Here is an 18,380-nt window from a genome sequence, read left to right as displayed (position 1 = left end):
GGCCTGTCTGTGTAGAAAGAGGCGTCTGAACCCAGTGGATGGAGGACCGCGTGCCTTCACTGCGCAGGGACTGGCCGTGCCTTCCCGGGGCTGCGGCCCGTCCCGGGCTCTGCGCTAGCTAGTGCGAGGGGAGAGGCCCCTGTGGCCCGGGCGTGGGCGACTCGCGCATCCCCCGCGGGTGGGCGCGCACGGCGGCCGGAGGCGCTGGAGTCTCCGGAGTCGGGAGGGCCTGGCAGCGTCAGCTAGACTCTCCTGGCCTGGGTGTGCCCCTAGCGAGGACATGGGCTCTCCGGCCGGGCCTCACGCGGAGGTCACGCGTCCCCGGTGAGCGTGCGGTCCCGCACTTTCTCCTGGTCGCCAGGCTGCAGTGTTCAAGGTGGGGACACAAACCTGCCCAAGGGGGCGGAGCGCGTTTTTTCTGCCCTGCCCCTGCTCCCCTGTTCCTGAGCGCCCTGCGGGCAGGGGGCCATGCCCGTCTCTCTCCGTAGACCCCGGGCCCCTCCGAGTGCCCCGCATACTGCTGACGCCTGCAGCTCTGGGCCACGGGGCTCTGCTGGGCGCCATGCCGGGGACCCTGCAGGTCTGTTTTCACAGATGGACATCAGGAACCTGACCTGCGCTGGGAGATGTGGGACAGCCACGCGTCCCCGGGGGCTTTCTCCTCTGGTGTCCGCTCAGGACGCAGGACGACCACCGGCAGGTGCTTGCCCGCTGACAGAGCCACAGCCCAGGCTCCCGGACGACCGCGTTGCTGAGGGCGGGGTCTGTGTCCGTCCGTCCGCGTCACCGCACTGCCCGGCGTGGGACGAGCAGACGCAGAGCCCGGAGCCGGCCGTGGGAAGGTCCCTTCGGAGAGCTGGTACTCGCCAACCTGTGCGAATAGATCGTTCCAGACGGGGCTCAGTGCGGGTGGCCGTGGGGGGTGTTCTTGGTGGGGAACCGGAGTACCTGGAAGCCGGGCTGCTGCCGGGGCTCGGGACAGTCTTCAGGCCTCTGCCCTGTGGGTGCCGACGTCCGTGTCGTCGGCGCGACACCACGTAAGGTGTCGTCGTATGTCTCTGTCCTCCCAGGAACCCGCCTGCCCTTCGTTCCGTCCAGTGAACACACGTGCGGACAGCAGCAAAGTGGAGAAGCCCGCCACATTCTGCATTCGTGCCATCGGACGGCGGAGACGTCACCTGCCAGGGGTCCCGGCTGGCTCCCTTCCTGACCCTGTCACCGTGCTGCAGGCTCGGCACCAGCCAGACGTCCTGACAGGTGCGTGGGTCCCCCGACCCCAGGCTTCGGCAGGAGGGACACAGAGCCCGACCCCCAGGATGAGGTGCAGGGGTGAGCGGGGTCGGCCTGAGCCTGAGGGCCGCGCCCCGTGCGGGGATCAGAGCACCTCCATGCTTGGGGCCCCCGAACCAGACGCGCGTTGTTCCCCGCCCGCACCCTGCTGCCCCTTCCCAGTGGAGTTCCCGTGAGCTGGCGGGATGGGCGGGGGGTCCCCCTACAGCAGCCGCGTCTGTAGGACCCCGGAGCCCACGCGCGAGCCGGTGCCCGCTGCCGCCGGACTGAGGCCAGCGCCAGGGCTCCGGCCTCCTGCCGACGCGGACGACGCCCGGACTGCGGCTCACGCCCGTGTGACCGTTTGCTTCGCTCTGGCGGGGAGCTTGCGGGTTTGAGACCGCTCGTGCCCTTCGTCAGTGGCTCGAGTGTGACACACGTGTTGTCGTCCTGGGTCTCGTCCCGACGACGGCGGTGGGAGGGATCCGGAAGCCTGTTTCCTTCTGATGACCCGGAACGTAGAATGTTCTGGAATCGACTCCAGGGCGTCCAGAGTCTGGTAGTCTCCTTTCAGGACGGCCGGAGTGCCACGTCGGGGGGTGTGGGAGGGGAGGGGATCCACACCCTCTGGAGCTGCCGACGCCTCTCCGCGGAGGGGACGGTCCTCACCCCCGTGCCGCACGCCCAGCGAGGGGAGAGGAGATCTTCTGTCACTTGGCGTACGGCTCGCCTTTAGCATCCGGAGGGGGGTAGTAACGTCCTGGGCAGTGTTGGGGGGGCGGGGACGGAAGCGGGGGTCCGCAGACTCCGGGTCAGCCAGCACCGTGACCTTGGCCTCCCCACCTCCTGGCTGGCGGTCACCTGTTCGGGCAGCCGGCGCCGACACGGGCCCTTGGGTTTCGCGTTATTTCGGTGTTTTACGCCTGCAGTCCCAGAGCAGCTGGAGGACCCCAGACATTAGCCCGGAGGTAGAACCCCCCGTTTTTAAACGTCCACGTCTTCAGTCTCCAAATTCCCTGTGGACATTCGCCTGGGAACACGTTTCCTGTACCTTGTAACCCTCCCAGTCACGGAGACAGTAGAAGGCGGAACCACCAGAGCGAGAGGCCACACGTCAGCGTGTCTTTGGTTCGTGTTAAAGTAACTCAGTTCTTGCCCGAGAAATTTCCAAGTCCGTTCGGTTCACCCCGGAGATTTTATTTCCACGAGTGCAGGCCCCTGGGGCCACAGAAGCCCTCTGTGTGCGGAGCCAGGGTTTGGCGGCGGGAGGCAGCCTGTGCCAGGACCCCGTCTTATATCTTTCCTAGTTGCATGTGTCTCTGACGTGAGACGTGTCGTCAGTTAAAACACGGAAAGTTCAGAAAGATAGCTTCTCGCCAAAGTCATTTTTTTTAAGGTTTTATTTATTTATGAGACGGAGATCACAAATGAGCAGAGAGGGTGGCGTGCGCAGGGGGAGCAGGCTCCCCGCCCCGAGACCATGACCTGAGCCGAAGGCAGAGGCTTTAACCCTCTGAGCCCCCCAGGCGCCCCTGATTTTCTGCATTTTAATTTGGAGCCAGTTACGGGGACGGTGGTCGACCACGGGCTTCAGTCAGTGCGTTTCCTCCCCAGATGAAGACGCCGGAGAGCAGACGCCCTTCGCCCCCATCCCGCCTCCTGCTGGCCTGCGGGGGGCCGTCGCGGTCCTCGTCACAGAGGGGACAGCACAAGGACCAGGGGCGGCGGGGCACACGGCCCTCCCACACAGTCCAGGCCACCTGCATCCGGACGGCTTCTCAGGTGAGACAGACCGGGTGAGCCCAGAGCCACCGTCGTGACGGAGGGTCCGCTAGAGGGACACCGTGTTCAGCCCACTGTGTGTTCACGGTCTTCTGTCTGGGGCTCAAGGGAACAGGTGTACTTAGCCCTTGGGGGAGGACGTTTCCGACGTGGGACTAGAACTTTTTCAAAATTACGTCTCTTGATGGGAGGGGGCTCTGCGGGGACCCCGGACTCCACACTCTCCGCGCTGAGGTCAGACCAGAGAACAGCCGGGAAAGAGCCTCTCTCCTCCCTCCTGCCCGAGTCCCTACACGTCGCTTTCCCCGGAGCGGATAGGTGACACCGTGAGGGATGACAGCCCCCTGTGCTCGGACCGTCCCTCAGCGGGGACGAGTCTGCTGTGTTGTCCGCCACAGTGGGTCGTGTGGGGAGGGATGGGGGGCCTGTAAGCCCGTGTCTGCACAGCACAGGCCGCCGGCGCTCGCGGAACCTGCTCTCCGGGGCCCGCTTGTGCCGCCGGCCAGCCGGCCCTCCTCACACGCCATCTCTCCTTCTGCGTCCATTGTCAGGACGAGCCCCCCCCCCCATTCACGTTAGTGACTAGTTCGAGGTCCTAGAGTCTTTGTGCTCTGACCATGGTCACAAGAGCCAGAACCACTGAATGTCGTGGTACGTCCGAGGCTCAGGGTGCCCCCGATCTGTGAGGCGGCCGCAGCTCACGCCGGCCCCTCTCCTTGCTTCCGACCACTGCGTACTTCCCCAGTGTCCCCTCTGTGTACTGTCCCTGCGCTGGCCTCCGCCGTCCCTTCAAGGACGTGCTCCTTCTAAGTGAGGGCTGGTGCGCGGAAACGAGCCGTTGCGATGCGCTGGTCGTGCGCGGCCCGTCCCGACGTCGGGCCCTCCTGCCTGCAGCCGGCCCTGCCCCATCTCGGCATCGGCAGTGACACGCGCTCCAACCTTCCGTGTGTACGAACCAGGCTCGGGAATCGCTTCATCTATGGGGCTCTCCCAGCACCCCTGCCGCAGGGTGGCAGCTTGCGCTCTGCGCCTCGGCCTGAGGGCGTCTCCCCGAGAGCGGCCAGATGCAGACCCCCTCCCCACGCCACGGTCGGGTCCTTCTCTGTGAACAGTCGGCCACTGGCCATTGCTGCTGTGAACATTCGGGAGCACGTGCCCCTTCGGATCACTACGTTTGTATCTTTAGGACGAATACCCAGTGGTGCGATGCTGGGTCGTAGAGTAGCTCTACGTTCAACTGTCTGAGGAACCTCCACGCTGTTTCGCAGAGCGGCCGCACCAGCTCGCATCCCCCCCAGCCGTGCAGGAGGCTCCCCTTGCTCCGCATCCTCGCCAGCACCTGTCGTTTCGTGTATAGCCGAGCTGTGGAGAGAGCCAAGATGCCGTTCAGCAGACGCGGACAGAGAAGATGTGGTCCGTGTACACAGTGGGGGGGACTCCGCCGTCAGGATGTCCGTGTACGCAGTGGGGGGGACTCCGCCGTCAGGATGAACGCCTGCGTTTGCATCGACACGGACGGGCCTGGTGAAGTAAGTCAAGCAGGGGCAGTCCGTGCTCACACGGTGTCACTCACTAGTGGGGCATGAGGAGCAGCGCGGAGGACCACAGGGGAAGGGGGTCGGAGGGGGCTGAGCCGTGAGAGACGGTGGAGTCTGGGGAGGGGGCGGGGGGCTGGGTGAGCTGGTGCGGGTACCAAGGACGGCGCGGACGGCTCGGAGCCCCGGGTGCTCTACGCACACACTGCATCCCGGACGCGGATGACCTCAGAAACTGGTGACGGGCGGTGTGGGGACTAACACGACCTCAGAAGGGAACAGACCGTCGGCTTCGTGTGTTTGCTCTCAGTCTGTGAGTCTCCTGGAGGCCTTGGTTTGATTTTGCTGCTCGGATCAGTAGAACACGGACATGGCTCCGGTGCCAACCCTGTGCTGGGCAGTGGCCTCCCCCCTGCACCCGCCCCCCGCACCCTGCACCCTCCCCCCACCTGCACCCCGCGCCCTCCCCTCCCCCCGCACGCTGCGCCCTCCCCCCCCCCCCCCCGCACCCTGCGCCCTCCCCTCCCCCCGCACCCTGCCCCCTCCCCTCCTCGTCGGGAGCTGATTCCATTTGCGTTCCCAGCTGTCTTGAGCCACAGCTCACATCCCGTTCAACGCACGCATTTCAAGTGTGAGTCTCGGGGCTGTCGTGTTCACAGGACCGTGCGGCCATCACCATGTCTGCATTCGAGCACCGTCCTCGCCCAGAGCAACCCCACACCGTCAGGAGCTGCTGCCTGTGACCACTGCTGGGCCCCCGGCCACAGCAACCGAGAATCTACTCTCTGTCCGCAGGTGGGTGGGCCAGTTCTGGACGTGGCCGGTGGTGTTCTGTGAGCGGCGTCCTTCACAGGGCGCGAGGCTTCTGGACTCGTCCGTGTGGCCACGCGGCGTCGCTGTTACGGCCAGGAAGCTTGTCTTCTGTGGGTGGAGCACGTTTCTGCCCTTCGGGGGTGGTCCACCTTCCAGCCGGAGTGGACGACACCGCCGCACTCTCCTGCGCACATTCTCGCGTGGACACGTGGTCTCCCTTCTCTCAGGGGTGAGCGGGGGACGGACCTGCTGGGACACGGTGTCTCTGTGCAGAAGCCCAGGACGGCTCCTGGGAGCGGGCGCACCAGCTGTGCCCCCAGCAGCGGTGAGGCTCCAGGCTCCCCCTGGCCTGGCCTCGTCGGCCTGTCTCGCTGGAGCCATTCTGGTGGGTGCCCAGTGATCTCGTGATGCCCGTGACCTTCCTTTCCCTGGCGGTTAATCATCCTTTCATGGGCTCATTGACATTTGTATATCTGCCCTGGAGAAGTGCCTACTTATGGTCTTTTTCATTTTTTGTTTTTTTAAGTGGGCTCGATGCCCGGGCCGAGCCCAACTTGGGGCTTGAACTCAAGCCCCTGAGACGGTGACCCGACTGTCAAGAGTCGCACAGGTCCCTGACCGAGCAGCCAGGCGCCCTTCTCTGTTCTTCTCTGACTGTGTTCTTGCATGCTTAGTCCTGTCCTCGGGCTCTCGGCAGTCTGCGTGCTCTGCGGACGTGCGCTTCCCAGACGTGAGATTCGTAAATATTTCCTCTTGTCTTTGGGTTATGACGGTGCCCTTTGAAGCACAAAAGCCTTTATTTTTCTCGTCATGTACTCTCCGTGTTTAGGAAGGCTTTGCCAAACCCAAGGTCACAATTTCCGTCTATTTATTTCCTTCCGGGAGGTTAGTGTCGGCTCTTACACTGAGGTGTTTGGTCCATTTTGAGTTAACCCGTGTGTGAGGAGTGAGGCAGGGCCCGCCTGCCTCCTGCAGACGCGTGTTCCCCGCTTTGTTGGAAAGATGATTCTTTCCTTGTTGAACAATTTTGGCATCTTTGTCAAAAGCGAACAGACTTCAGTTGCAAGGTTGGTTCTGGATTCTCGGTTCTGTTCATCCGTGCATCTGTCCCGCTGTCTTACCGTAGCTTTTGCCGGCGCTGTACAGCCGGGCCGGTGTTTCCACCAGGGATCAGAGAGCGCGTCTACGTGTTCGTCAGAAGCCGGCAGCTGCCTTCCGTTGCTTGCTGCCCGTCCTGCCCTGCCCCACGGACCCTCGCTCCTTTCCCGGATCGGTCCCCTCCGTTCGGGGGCGGCGGATACCCGTTGGCCCAGCCACGATCACGGAGTTTCTCGGCTGCTCGCACCGGGCCTTCCACTGCTGCCGTCTGTCACAACGATAGACGACGTGTCCGTGAGTAACGTGCCTGGTCGTAGTCCGGGAGGCCTTCAGGGGTCCGCTGGGTGGGAGGTGGCCGCACGTGCCTGTGCAGAGAGGGCGGCCCAGATCCCCGTCCCCAAGCCGAGCCGCGTGCGACCGTCCCCACGGTGTCCCGGCAGCTTTCTGACCGGTGAACGGTGTCTCAGACACGGCGTCATCAGCACCTCTCACGTGTGAATGAGGCTGAACGTCCCCCTGTGTGTAATGCGTGTTTATATACATGTGGTCTAAGTCGTCTGTTCGGGTCTTTTGCCTGTTTGTTTTCCACAGGATCATTAACCGGTTTGCGGCTTTAAATGCGTCGTACATCAGGGATCTGGTTTAGCCTTTGCCTCCGCGACGTGGTCCCTTCGCTCCGTCTGTCATTCGTCGTCCCGTGGAGCGAGGGTGTCCTGCTTGGCCGTGCGCATGTTTCTGAGTTGCAAGGCTCAGGCTCCCGTCGCGTCCGGGCCCGTGGTGGGACGAGCGTCCGGTCCACCAGGCCGTGGAAGAGCCGGCCTCATCGCTTCCCGCCGCAGTCTCGGGCCGTGGAGAGTTCGCTCCCGCACGGAGCTGATCTCGTCTCTCCACACAGCGCGCCGGCCGGCCCGGCACCGTGTGCTACAGTGTCCGTCTTGTGTACCGGCTGGAGAGGACGTGTGTCCATCCACACTGGGCTGCGTCTGCGCTCTGTGCGCCGTCCGGCTGGTGAGCTGAGCAACGTGCTTCGGCTAGAGTGTGTCGCGTGTTCACTGGTCCTTTACGGAGACCCCGTGAATGTCACACGGCAGCTTGGAGCCCTGAAATCTGGTGACTCCGAAGCCACACCCAGTGACCGTGGGAGCCTGCCCGTGTACTCACGTCCACCATCTGGTTGCTTGTGGCTGCGTAGCTGACCACCTGAGACGTGGCACGTTAAAACCCCGTTTGTGAGCCCAGATTCACCGGACTCAGCTTCACGCCAGGAGTGGCCGGCCCGGAGAGCCCTTGCTCCCTGAGAGGCCGGTTGGAGGACAGTGACCTTGTCTGCGCGTCCGTGCGCCTGGGAGCTTTTCTGTGCCTCCTCACACAGGTGTCAGACCCGTCTGGGTACGTGTGCTTGCGAGCTGCTGACTCTTTCCTTCCTGACGTCCGTGTGCTCGCCCTCCTCTCCCCCGCCACGGGGTCACTGTGTCCGCACGTGACGGGGACTGCTGTTCGCAGGTAAGCTTCTGTCCGAACTTGCGGGTTTGTTCTGAGTTCGTTTCTCATAGATCATCTGGACTTCCCCAGCGAGTACTCTGCTGTCAGCTGCACACAGAGGTACTTTCACTGTGTTTCTGACATTCAGGCCTGTGGTTGTGTTTCCCTTGTGTAGTGACGCTGACCGACATGCAGCAGCAGAGACCACGGGGAAGCCGCGGGCATCCCTCAGGAGGGCCCCGTCCGGACATGCCGGCCTCTGTCGGGCCGACCCCACACTGGAGAGCGCTCATGCCCCTCGGTCACCCGAAGCACTTGTCATCACAACGGTGCTGGATTTTGTTAGGTTCTCCTTTTTCTCTGGCGGCGTCTATGGAGGTCATTGCATAGTTTTTCATTTTAGACTCATCATAGGATAGTGAGAGATTTCCCAGGATCGAACCATCCTTGTTTTCCTGTAAAAATCCCACGTGTTGTTGGCCATGATTCTCTGACTGCTGGGATCTCTTGGCCAGTATTTTGAAATTTACATTAATGTTCATAAGCGAGACTGGTCTAAAATTGTCTTCTAGGTATGGATGTTTGTCTGTATCAGTTTTTTGTTTTGTGTGTGTGTGTGTTTTTAAAGATTTTATTTATTTGACAGTGCAAGAGAGCACAGCAGGGGGAGAGGCAGACGGAGAGGGCCCAGCAGGCTCCCTGCCAAGCAAGGAGCCGGATGTGGGACTCGGTCCCAGGACTCAGAGATCATGACCTCAGTTGAAGGCAGTCGCTTCACCAACGGAGCCCCCGGCACCCCATCTGTGTCAGTTCTAGGTATGCGATACGTGCTTACGTGCTTGCTAAAAGCAAACTGAACTCTGCTCTCTACAGGCTTTGCAAATGTGGTAGGTCTTTCATGAAACCATCGTGTGGTGGGGAGCTCCCTGATGAATTTCCGACTTTCTTCTCTGGAAATTGGTCTCTTTAAGCTTTTGGTCTCTGTTGGGGTTGATCTTGGTTGTTTTTCTTTGTTTTCCTAGAAAAATTTTTTTTTCCTAGAAAATTACTCATTTCATCTAAGCTACCAGTTTTTTTAGATTTTGTGTATATGTGTGTGTGTAGAGGGCTCACATGTTTCTGAAGTGACTCAATCAGATTTCTGATTTTCCAGGAGGGCTTCGGGGTCCGCCCAGCCGAGCACAGAGCTGGGAGCCGATAGCCCTCGTCCTTCTCGGCGCCGGGGCAGCAAGGTGTTCTGAGGCGTCTGGCGTGAAATGCAGGATCTGGGAAACCAAACCCAGTCCGTGACGTGTTAGCTGTCTCAACACGGTCACCTCGTGGGTGGGTGTTCTGACCGTCCTGGGGATAATACCAGCTCTGTCGCCTTCAGCATCCAGGCCACATGGTTCCCGGCCCAGGCCTCGTACCTCTGCATCAGCAGGAGACTGAAATGAGTGGCCGTGTGACCCCCGGCCCCGTGGGCTGGCTGTTCACTGCAGGCTGGGCAGGCTGCCTCGGAGGGGCTCTGGGGACAGAGTTAACCCACGTGCTTTACAAAGTCCTCATTTTCTGTTAAAAGTTCACACTGAAGCCAGCGGCCTCCTCCTGGGCCCCTTCCTGAGGGAGACCAGCTAGAGGTTTGTCTCTGTTCTCAGACGTCCGGTGAGGGATAGAGCCCGGCACACTCTCAGGCCGTGGGTGCCACGTCCCTCGTGGCCCCCGTCAGAGTCCCCCTGTCACTGCCGCTCCCCGGTCTCCCAGTGAGTTGCTTCTGTCCCCAGTGAGACAGCCTCCAAGACAGGCGGCCTCCGAGACAGGACGTGGGGGCAGGAGCCCGTGTGGCCAACACAGGAGGTGGGCCGGGTGGGGGCAGCGAGAGACAGGAGAACAGCCGTGAGGGTGTCCGCAGTCCCCGGCCAGCACGGCAGGCGGCGGGCCCCGCCAGAAGCGCAGACCGCGGGGAGCGCGGGCTTCCCACCGTGTTGCTGCGGTGGAGGCCGGCCCCGCACCTGCTGGAGGCGGCAGTCGGGTCCCGGCCCGCCCCCTCCTGCTCTGGGTGTGGGTGGTTTCTCCAGACTAAGGGATGCGGACAGTGGGCCTGGGGACTGGCCCGGGCACTGGGTGGTGCTGCCCGGGGCGGTGCTCAGGACGCCTGCCGTGGCAACCGCGAGCCTCACAGAACAGGTGCTCGCAAACAGGTGATGGTCAGATCATGTCCGTGGTGGTGGGTGCAAATACTGGGTGTTTTTTCCCCTGGGGACCTGTTTCACGATGCATCCGAGTAGCCGTGAGACGTTCCACTGGTCCTGAGCCCGCCTGGCATCCAGCGTGCGATCCCCACTGGGGCCTCCAGGCCCCTCCGCCTGTTCCGGACCCCAGAGCGGGGATGGCGTCCAGGGGTCTGCAGGGGCGGGAAGCCTGGGTCGGTGGTAGCAAACTCTGGGTTTGGCTGCTTTCTGCCTGACAGCTCACAAGAAGGGTTGGCGCCGTTGAGATGTCGAACTCTTGCCCAGCGCGCGGGAGGCCGGGGACCCGTGTCCCGTGCTGCCGCTACTTCTCGGACTCCTAACGACAGAGCGAGTCTGCCGGGCCGGTAGCTCCGGACCAGTGTCGGGGTCCTGCTGCTGCTGTTCCTCCGCGTGTCGAGCAGAGCAGGCCTGCTCTCCGCGGTCCCGAAGCTCTGCTGTCCAGGGCGGGTCTCGAGGGGCCTGGTGTTGGCAGAGCCGGGGTCATCCGTGGTGGCCGTGGGGGAGGACCCTTGAGTTGCTGGCGAAGTCAGCTGCTTGCCATGGTGGGACAGAGACCCCCTTGCTGCCGACCACCGGGCTGGCTCGTCCCCTGCCCGCAGGGTGCGCTGCATGGCCCGTGCCCCGCTCAGTCCTCCCCCGGTCCCGAGCCCTCTTCCCACCTCCAAGGGTGTGTGTGCACCTTGGATCCACCTGGTGCTTGGGGCCAGGTCGCTGGACACCGCGGCAGAGCCCCTTCCCCACGATGGGGACACCTGCGCAAGCCCCAGGGGGTTAGGATGGGGACATTTTGGGGGTCCGTTGTTTGTGCCCATCATAAGGTTATTTGCCTGGTTTTCACCTAGAATTCCTGTTCCTTTTTTGAACGTTGATTTGCTGAAGTTTCTGGTCTCTCCGAGGTACTGAGTTTTTTAACTGCACATCTCCTCGTTCAGTCTGTTCCTTGTTCGTTGCACGGTTCACTTCATTTAGCATAAACGTTCACACGGTCTAATCCAGTTAACGGGTCTCGTGGGTTATGCTGCTGGCGACTGGGGGGTTCCCCATCCTGTGTCCCAGAGACGCCACCCTGTGTCATCGGCTGTTCGTCCTGTAGTTTTCTCTTCCCCGTGCCCCGGGACGCACCCTTGTTTGTGGTGCGAGTGGGTCTTCTGGTATTTCAGGGCCGCAAACCACCCCAAAACTTGGCGGGGCGAGCAGCTCTTTCCTGTGTGCGTGGCTTCTTGGATCAGGGATGCAGACGGGGCCTGTTTCCGCTCTGCAGTGGTGGGAGCTAGAATTCTCCAGAAGCTTCTCCACGTGTACCCCGGGCGGGGACCCTGGCCAGCTCTGAGTCTGTCCCCACGGAGAGGAGAGCTCCCCCTGCCCTCCCTGAGCAGCCGGTTAGTAACTTCTCCGGGAACACGGACAGCGTTCACTTGTGCTTGTGTGTCCGGACGTGTCCACGGGGCCCCGTCGGTCGGTCTGGTCTGCGTACCTGGTGTCCACGGACCATCTCTCTGCAGAGTTCCGGCCTGTCCCGCCGACCCTCCGTCCTTGCTATTCCCGTGAGTTTGCTTTGCGCCTTGGCCAGCCCATACCGCGGCGCAGAGCCCGGGCACCCAAGGTCGCCATCGGGACCCACGTCCTTTCTGATGCCCAGTCTGCGTAGAGAAAGGCTGCGGCCCTCCCACGGGCCGTCACTGAGCTTGAACACCGCAGGTCCTGCCCTCGAGTGCCCTGTGCACGCCTCACGGTGAGTCTCTTAGACTCGTCCCTATCGGCCCTGCTTCCTGTGTCCCCAGAGGCCAGTGCAGCAACCACTGCACATTCCAGCTCAGACCGGCTTTGCCTGTTCTAGAACGTCCCGCAGCCGCACTGCAGGCTCTGTCCCTGGGGCCTGGCTCCTCCCGCCCGTGTGTGGGCTCTGTGCACAGACCGGGTCTCAGGAGCGCACAGCGTTAGGTCTCTGCACCCCGCTGTGGCGTGTGCCTCGCTCGGCCTGCATGCTGGCTGCCGCTCGCAGGTGCTGGGCCACGGAAAGTTTCCGGCTCTCGGCCACGCGGTCGCCACGACAGCCCCTCCGTGTGCACCTGCCGGTTTTCCCAGGTAATCGCCGCAGGGGGACTCGTAGGGATTGGTGGGAGCTTAGCTTACGGTAAAAATCCATCCTTGCGCAGGGCAGTCACCACGGAGGCAAGGTTGGCGGCGGTGTGGCCAGTCCTCTGTGTTCTCGTGGTCCCGGCTGCTGGGTGGCCACCGAGACGTGGCCACGTCACTGTCCGGTCTCCCTCGGATCAGCCTCCCGTTCCTTTGCAGCCACCGACCCAGCCTCGGGCTGGGCTGGGGCCGCTGCCGCCTCCGAGCTTGGGTAACTGCCCATCGCGCGCCTTCCCGGGTGTGTCCCTGGCGCAGTGAGCACAGGGTCGTGCTCTCTTCCGGCCTAAGGAGCACGTGGGCCCCAGGCAGCCGTGGTGCGTCTGACTTTGCGGAGACTGTTGGTGTGGGTGTGTCCGTCTTCCCCGTCTGCCTGTCTGTCCTCCTGCATGGCCCCTGCCTCCCTCCGAGTCTGTCCCTGTTCTTACTCCATTTTCCGGCCCCTCTTTGAACCAGACGCCTTCCCCTGCGTTCCTGGGCGGCGCGCCTCCCCCTGCGCAATCACGGTGCGTCGCCCCTCGGGAAAGGGCCACCTCGCTCCCTTTGCGCTGCCCTGTGCAGTGGCTGCAGCTTCTCTGTCTCGTTCTTGCTGCAGCTGTAGCGTTTGTGTTTTCAAAAAAAATGCCTTTCGTCTGCATTTTCTCATCAATTTGGGACTTTAAAATACATTGTTCTTGTTTTGGCAAATCTAACATCTGTAGTTGTCAGGGGTGTTGTATATTTTATTTGCATTTTCTTGTCTGGTTGTGTTTTTTTTTTTTTTTTTAAAGATTTATTTATTTGACAGACAGAGATCACAAGCAGGCAGAGAGGCAGGCAGAGAGAGAGGAGGAAGCAGACTCCCCGCTGAGCAGAGAGCCCGATGCGGGACTCGATCCCAGGACCCTGAGATCATGACCTGAGCCGAAGGCAGCGGCCTAATCCACTGAGCCACCCAGGCGCCCCTGTTGTTTTGTTTTTTTAAGATTTTTATTTGAGGGTCGCCGGGGTGGCTCAGTCCTTAGGCATCTGCCTTGGCCTTGGGTCATGATCTCAGGGCCCTGGAACTGAGTCCTGCCTCGGGCTCTCTGCGCGGCAGGAAGCCTGCTTCCCCTCTGCCCCTGCTCGTGTTCCTGCTCTCGCTGTTTCTTTCTCTGTCAGATAAATAAGTAAAATCTTAAAATAATAAAAAATAAAGATTTTTATTTGACAGGGAGAGAGAGGAACATAAGCAGAGGCAGAGGGAGAAGCAGGCTCCCCACGGAGCAGGGGAAGGACCCTTCCCAGGACCCGGGGATCATGACTTGAGCCAAACGTGGACACTTAAGTCCCCGGCGCCCTGTTTTCTGGTGTTGACGCTGTTGCTCAGGGTCTGTTCACATGAGTAGAGCTTCCAAGAAGTAGGGGTTTTCTGTTGTTAACCCTTTCACTTTCTCAGTAACAGTTCTGTTACTATTTCCTGTGACTTTGACTTAATTCAGTTTCTTTTTTCTAAATGTTTGTATTGAATATTTGTGGGGTTTTTTTGCAGTTTTCTTGTTTTCTGCACTTTGAAATTACAGAATTTCCTTGAAGAACTGCTTTATCTTTGTGTTGATATTTCTGTTTTCATTTTCATTCAATTCTAAATATTTTTTAATCCTGTAAGGTTTTTACTTTGAGGCCCCAGTGTTATTTAGTAATAGTATTTTTTCCCCAGATGTGGTGTTTTTACAGCAATGTCCTGTTGGTGTTTATGTTGGAAATCACCATCCTGCGCAAGCGAGGGTGTGATCCCTTGGCTGCTTCGCACTTACTGGGTTTCCTTCGTTGCTAAATACAGGCTTCTCGAGACGTGGTCCGGTTCATAAACAGCCCGCGTACATCTTTAGGAATCGGAGCCGTCGTCTCTGCTGGATGCGAGTCCACGTGGTCTGACAGCTTAGCCTTACAAATGTGTTTACAACTTCGTTTCCCTGCGATGTTTCCTCCAGCCGCAGCTGCCAGCTTGTGTTTTTCTCTGTACAGTTGTCAGGTTTTGCCTGATGCGTTCCCAAGTGCCGTGTGGTACCTGCGTGTTCCTGACGGTCCCCCCGGCCCGGCCGTTCGCGGCCTCACGTTCGTCCGTCGGAGGACGCCTTCTCTTCACCCCCAAACGTGGCAGAGCCTTCGGCCATTCTCCAGCTGTCTGGATTCTCTCTACCGTCTTCTTAGTTCCCTCAGCTGAAGCCCCGCTGCAGGTGCACCTCCCCGCTCCCACGGGGGCCGGGGGGAGACAGGCCCCCTGCCCTCGCGCCTTGCCAGGCCCCCGCATGGCCACGAGCTCCACGAGCTGGGCGGCCCCTGCGGTCACCTGCACCAGGTATCGGGCACGCCCTGGCCCATGGCTTCCTCCCACTCTGTCCCCGTCCCCCCCGCGTGGCCTTCTTCCTCCCTCAGTTTGAGACCCCAGTTCGGGGGCATTGTGGGCCCCTAGCATACCTGTTCCCGGAACCAGCGCAGGAGATGCCCACCTGCCTGGAACGTCTCCAGCTTCCCAGCTGCACCGTGGCCTGGTGTTAGGGACAGGGGCTCCGTCTGGCTCTGTTCCTGGGAGGGATGGTGTCTCTGGACAGGTGCATGTGGCCTCTTCCTCCTGGTGCCTCGGTGCTGCGCCCCTGGAGGTGGTCTCACTTCCTCTCCCTGTGGAGCTTGCTGGGGCCTTTCCTCCACGCCAACTGCCGGCCCCACCGAGCTGTGGAAAGCCCAAGGGAGCCCTCTGTGAGGTCGTGTGCAGGCGCGGCGAGTGCCAGACCCAGGGACTTCAGACCAGTACAACCCAAGAGGACCCAGTTCCGTATAACCCAGCCCACTGGAGCCCAGTATAGCCCAGTGGAGCCCAGCTCCCTGTGCCCTGGGCACAGGGCAGGGGAGGGAGAGTCAGGGACTCGCGGGCACAGACGGCTGGGCTGGAAGAGGACCGCGTCCCGGGGTGGGCGGTGGCAACCGTGGGCCCCGGAGTGCCTGCTCCGTGCCGCTGGCCTGTCCACCTGAAAACGGCTACGAGAGTACGTTTCACGTCACGTGTTTCACCGCGGTTACAGCCAGTACTAGCAGTCGGCAGCTGCAGTTACTGTTTGCCTTGATTTTGCTTTTACTGCAGAATTCTGCAAGAAAAAGCAATAGGACGAAATTCCTGCAATTCATAAACCCGTAAGCATAGTCTGTGGCCGTGTGAAGCCATCACAGACCTCGGGGACTTCTGTGGGGTCCACGGGTGACCCCCAGCCACAGCGCAGCAGGCTGCACCACAAGGGGCACACGGCGCAAACCCCCCTCGAACTGTCCCGAAGCTCCGTGAGGCCGGTGGGGACCCGGGCCGACTCCCCCAGATGTACCTGCGGATGGCCTGGCCCCGCGCCTCAGTCCTCCAGCCTAGGCATGAGGCCGCCCGAGACATCCAGGGTGCCACTGGGAGATCACGATCCCTGGGGGGGGTGGTACGTGCTGGCCATTGCCCCGGCGGGGCCCAGCGGTGCGTGTCGTGTGGAGCATGGGACGGGAGCCCCACAACTGGAAGCCTGTCTGCGTGTGCGCGTGTGTACACATGCCGGAGGTCCACGTACCTCGTGGCTACGGATCCCACCTGACCTCGTGTAACGGGCACAGAGTACGTAGCCCAACAAGGATTACCAGGTCCTGGGAACGTAGTGTTTTTGGGGAGGACAGGTTTGGCAGATCTGGGTGACCCCGTAAGAGCACATGCGGGGAGAGCCAGGGGCTGAGCCCAGGGAGGGGTCCCAGCTATGTGCGGTCCTCACGCTTGCCAGCCTGTCTTCCCTAACGCCCGGTCACACCCTCGCTGGCCCGCCGCCTGGTGATCCAGGCCTTTCCTGGGGCCACGCTGCCTTTGGAGTTTGGGGACAACAGATACCCAAAGGCCTCCACAGGGAACGTCCAGCTCTCACCATCGGAGGGGCCGCTCATGCTGGCCTTGAACCTGCGGCCGCTGCGTTCACCTGTTCCCGCTGCACACGGGGTCACGCAGGGCCATCTTCCCTCCCCACCGGAGGACACCAGTCAGCAGCCAGCGGGCAGTGACAGCTCCTGTCCTCCAAGTGTCCTTACGTGGCCTGTCCCTTCACAGCGGCCACTTCCTCTTTGCAGGAAAACCTTCAGGAGAAGGTTCCTCTGCTTCCTCCCGTCCTGTTCTGCTCAGCCCCGTGCCAGCCAGGCCCGTGCCAGCCATCCCTCCCCTGTTCACCCCACCCCCAGGCCCCCAACCTCCCCCATCCCCTACTCAGCCAGGGCTGAGTAATCACTTCCAGAGCCACCGCCTACAGGGAGCCCTCCTGCCTTTCTCCCTCTTTTCTGTCGGCCTCTTGATCCTCAGAACCTCTCCGCTGTCATGTTCTGTCCGTGGACGAGCTCACCTGTCCCTCGGGTTCCAGCCACATCTGTGCTCACCGGCAGCCCAGCCCAGAGTGCTGCCGGCCTCTGACGTCCCCCGTGGGATCTTGAACACCGCGCGACCGCAGCTCTGTCCCCGAGAGACTCTGGCGTTGTGCACCGTCTGTACGTGGGCCCTCGCGGTCCGGTGTTCCGGGGACTGCCGCTGCCGGGCCGGGCCGGCGCAGGGACAGCAGGAGCCGCAGGACGGTGACAGAGTGGCGGAGGTGACAGCAGTTTGCTCACGAAGCTGTGGTTTTAGAAAAGTTATTTTTCGTGAAATAAACTGTTAACGTGTGACGGATGTTATTTTTAACGAATTAATGCTTTCAAGTAGCCTCACGTTGGCTTCGTAGCCCAGTCAGCGTGGCAGAGCGTTCTCCAGCCCAGGGTCGGGAACAGCGAGGGTCCCGGGAGCCAAGCCCCGAGCCGGGCCGCGTCCCACCCTCGCCACCTGCCACTGGGCCGGGCGGGACTTGGGGCACCTGCTGAGGACAGTGCACCGGCGGGACGGGGTGATCCAGCGGGGATGAGTGGGGGCACTGCCCGGGGCAGGTGGGTCACAGGTCGAGTTACCGAGAGGGGCCGTCGGGACTCGGGCCCTTCTAGTGCGTCTGGGCTGCTGTCGCGCACGCGGCTAGGGCTTCTCGGGACTTGACCTGCTGCGCAGTGAAGGCCTCTTCCCCGTGTCCTCTAGTGGAGGAGGGGCTGGGAGCCCTCTGGAGCCCTTGACCTGGTCCCTGCCAAAGGCCCTCCACCCTGACACGAGCACACTGCGGGGTCAGGATTAAACATCCGGATTCTGGGGGGTCCACAGGACGGAGCAGAGCAGCGGCACCCCGCTAAGGTAAAGGAATGGTGCTGAGGGCCAGCCAGGCCACGAGACCACGCTTGGGGGGGGTGGGGACTGTGGCTCCGCGGACTCTGCAGGCCTCCGGCAAACCCAACAATGGAACGACAGGGAAGGGTCCCGAGAGTTCAAGGGAGCCCTGGGCAGAGCCAGGTGCAGGAGAGCCCACCATCCAGTCCCCATCTTCTGCGCTGGTCTGTCACTGACGCGAGGGGACTCTGGGCCCCAGCGCTTCCCAGTTCCCTGGGGTTAGAGTCCGACATCTGCCTGAAAGGTGGGGGGGCCCAGCAGCTGCCTTCTCCGCATCGCCTGGCGGCAGGGGGGGTGGTGTGCAGACGTCACCTCGCCAAGAAGCAGCAGAGAGCTGCCCCCTGCTCCTCCAACTTCCTGGGAGAAACCCGGACCCCCTAGGCGGTCACAGGTGCCATCTGCTGTTTCTCCCTCTTGAGAAATGTTAGTGGCGGGGCGCCTGGGTGGCTCAGTGGGTTGGGCGCCTGCCTTCGGCTCAGGTCATGATCCCAGGGTCCTGGGATCGAGTCCCGCATCAGGCTCTCTGCTCAGCCGGGAGCCTGCTTCCTCCTCTCTCTCTGCCTGCCTCTCTGCCTACTTGTGATCTCTGTCTGTCAGATAAATAAAACCTTTAAAAAAAAAAATTTCCTTTGCAGTTGCACCAAAAAGAACAAGGTAGACTTAACCAGAAAGTTAAAAGACTGTCCTCTGAAAACAACAAAACATTCATTAAAGAAATAGAAGATGACAGAGCTGGACAGAAATGTATTCAGTCTTCCTAGACTGGAGAGT

At 61.4% G+C, this 18,380-nt stretch overlaps 1 protein-coding gene across 6 annotated transcripts; it reads left to right on the top strand.

The window, feature by feature from the left end:
• The first annotated feature begins 1,232 nt into the window (after positions 1 to 1,232).
• On the top strand, positions 1,233 to 18,036 carry LOC309855217 (uncharacterized protein). 6 transcript variants are annotated; one of them, XM_082715318.1, is made up of 11 exons: positions 1,233 to 3,051; positions 3,243 to 4,223; positions 4,320 to 4,461; positions 4,500 to 4,580; positions 5,246 to 5,381; positions 6,526 to 6,791; positions 7,089 to 7,886; positions 8,155 to 8,308; positions 8,626 to 8,795; positions 9,133 to 9,302; positions 14,330 to 17,033. In XM_082715318.1, the coding sequence occupies exons 2-5, from the start codon at positions 3,895 to 3,897 to the stop codon at positions 5,327 to 5,329; spliced, it is 636 nt and encodes a 211-aa protein (XP_082571444.1). In that variant the 5' UTR covers positions 1,233 to 3,051; positions 3,243 to 3,894; the 3' UTR covers positions 5,330 to 5,381; positions 6,526 to 6,791; positions 7,089 to 7,886; positions 8,155 to 8,308; positions 8,626 to 8,795; positions 9,133 to 9,302; positions 14,330 to 17,033. The 6 variants fall into 6 exon arrangements, 2 of the variants coding, with proteins under 2 accessions (XP_082571444.1, XP_082571445.1); XM_082715319.1 differs by having other exon boundaries at positions 5,246 to 5,628; XR_014306661.1 differs by having other exon boundaries at positions 1,233 to 2,237; positions 2,337 to 3,051; positions 3,243 to 4,580.
• Positions 18,037 to 18,380: the final 344 nt, after the last annotated feature.

The sequence above is a fragment of the Mustela nivalis genome, assembly GCF_964662115.1.
Source record: "Mustela nivalis genome assembly, chromosome: 20".
In the NCBI taxonomy this organism is placed as follows: Eukaryota; Metazoa; Chordata; class Mammalia; order Carnivora; family Mustelidae; genus Mustela; species Mustela nivalis.
This window is presented reverse-complemented; position numbering and strand designations above follow the sequence as displayed.

Coding starts and splice junctions, on each gene's coding strand:
- LOC309855217 (XM_082715318.1), top strand. CDS start 3,895: ATGCGCTGGTCGTGCGCGGCCCGTCCCGACGTCGGGCCCTCCTGCCTG. Junction 4,462..4,499: donor CAGACGCGGACAGAGAAGAT/GTGGTCCGTGTA, acceptor CTCCGCCGTCAG/GATGTCCGTGTACGCAGTGG. Junction 4,581..5,245: donor ACACGGACGGGCCTGGTGAA/GTAAGTCAAGCA, acceptor TCGTGTTCACAG/GACCGTGCGGCCATCACCAT.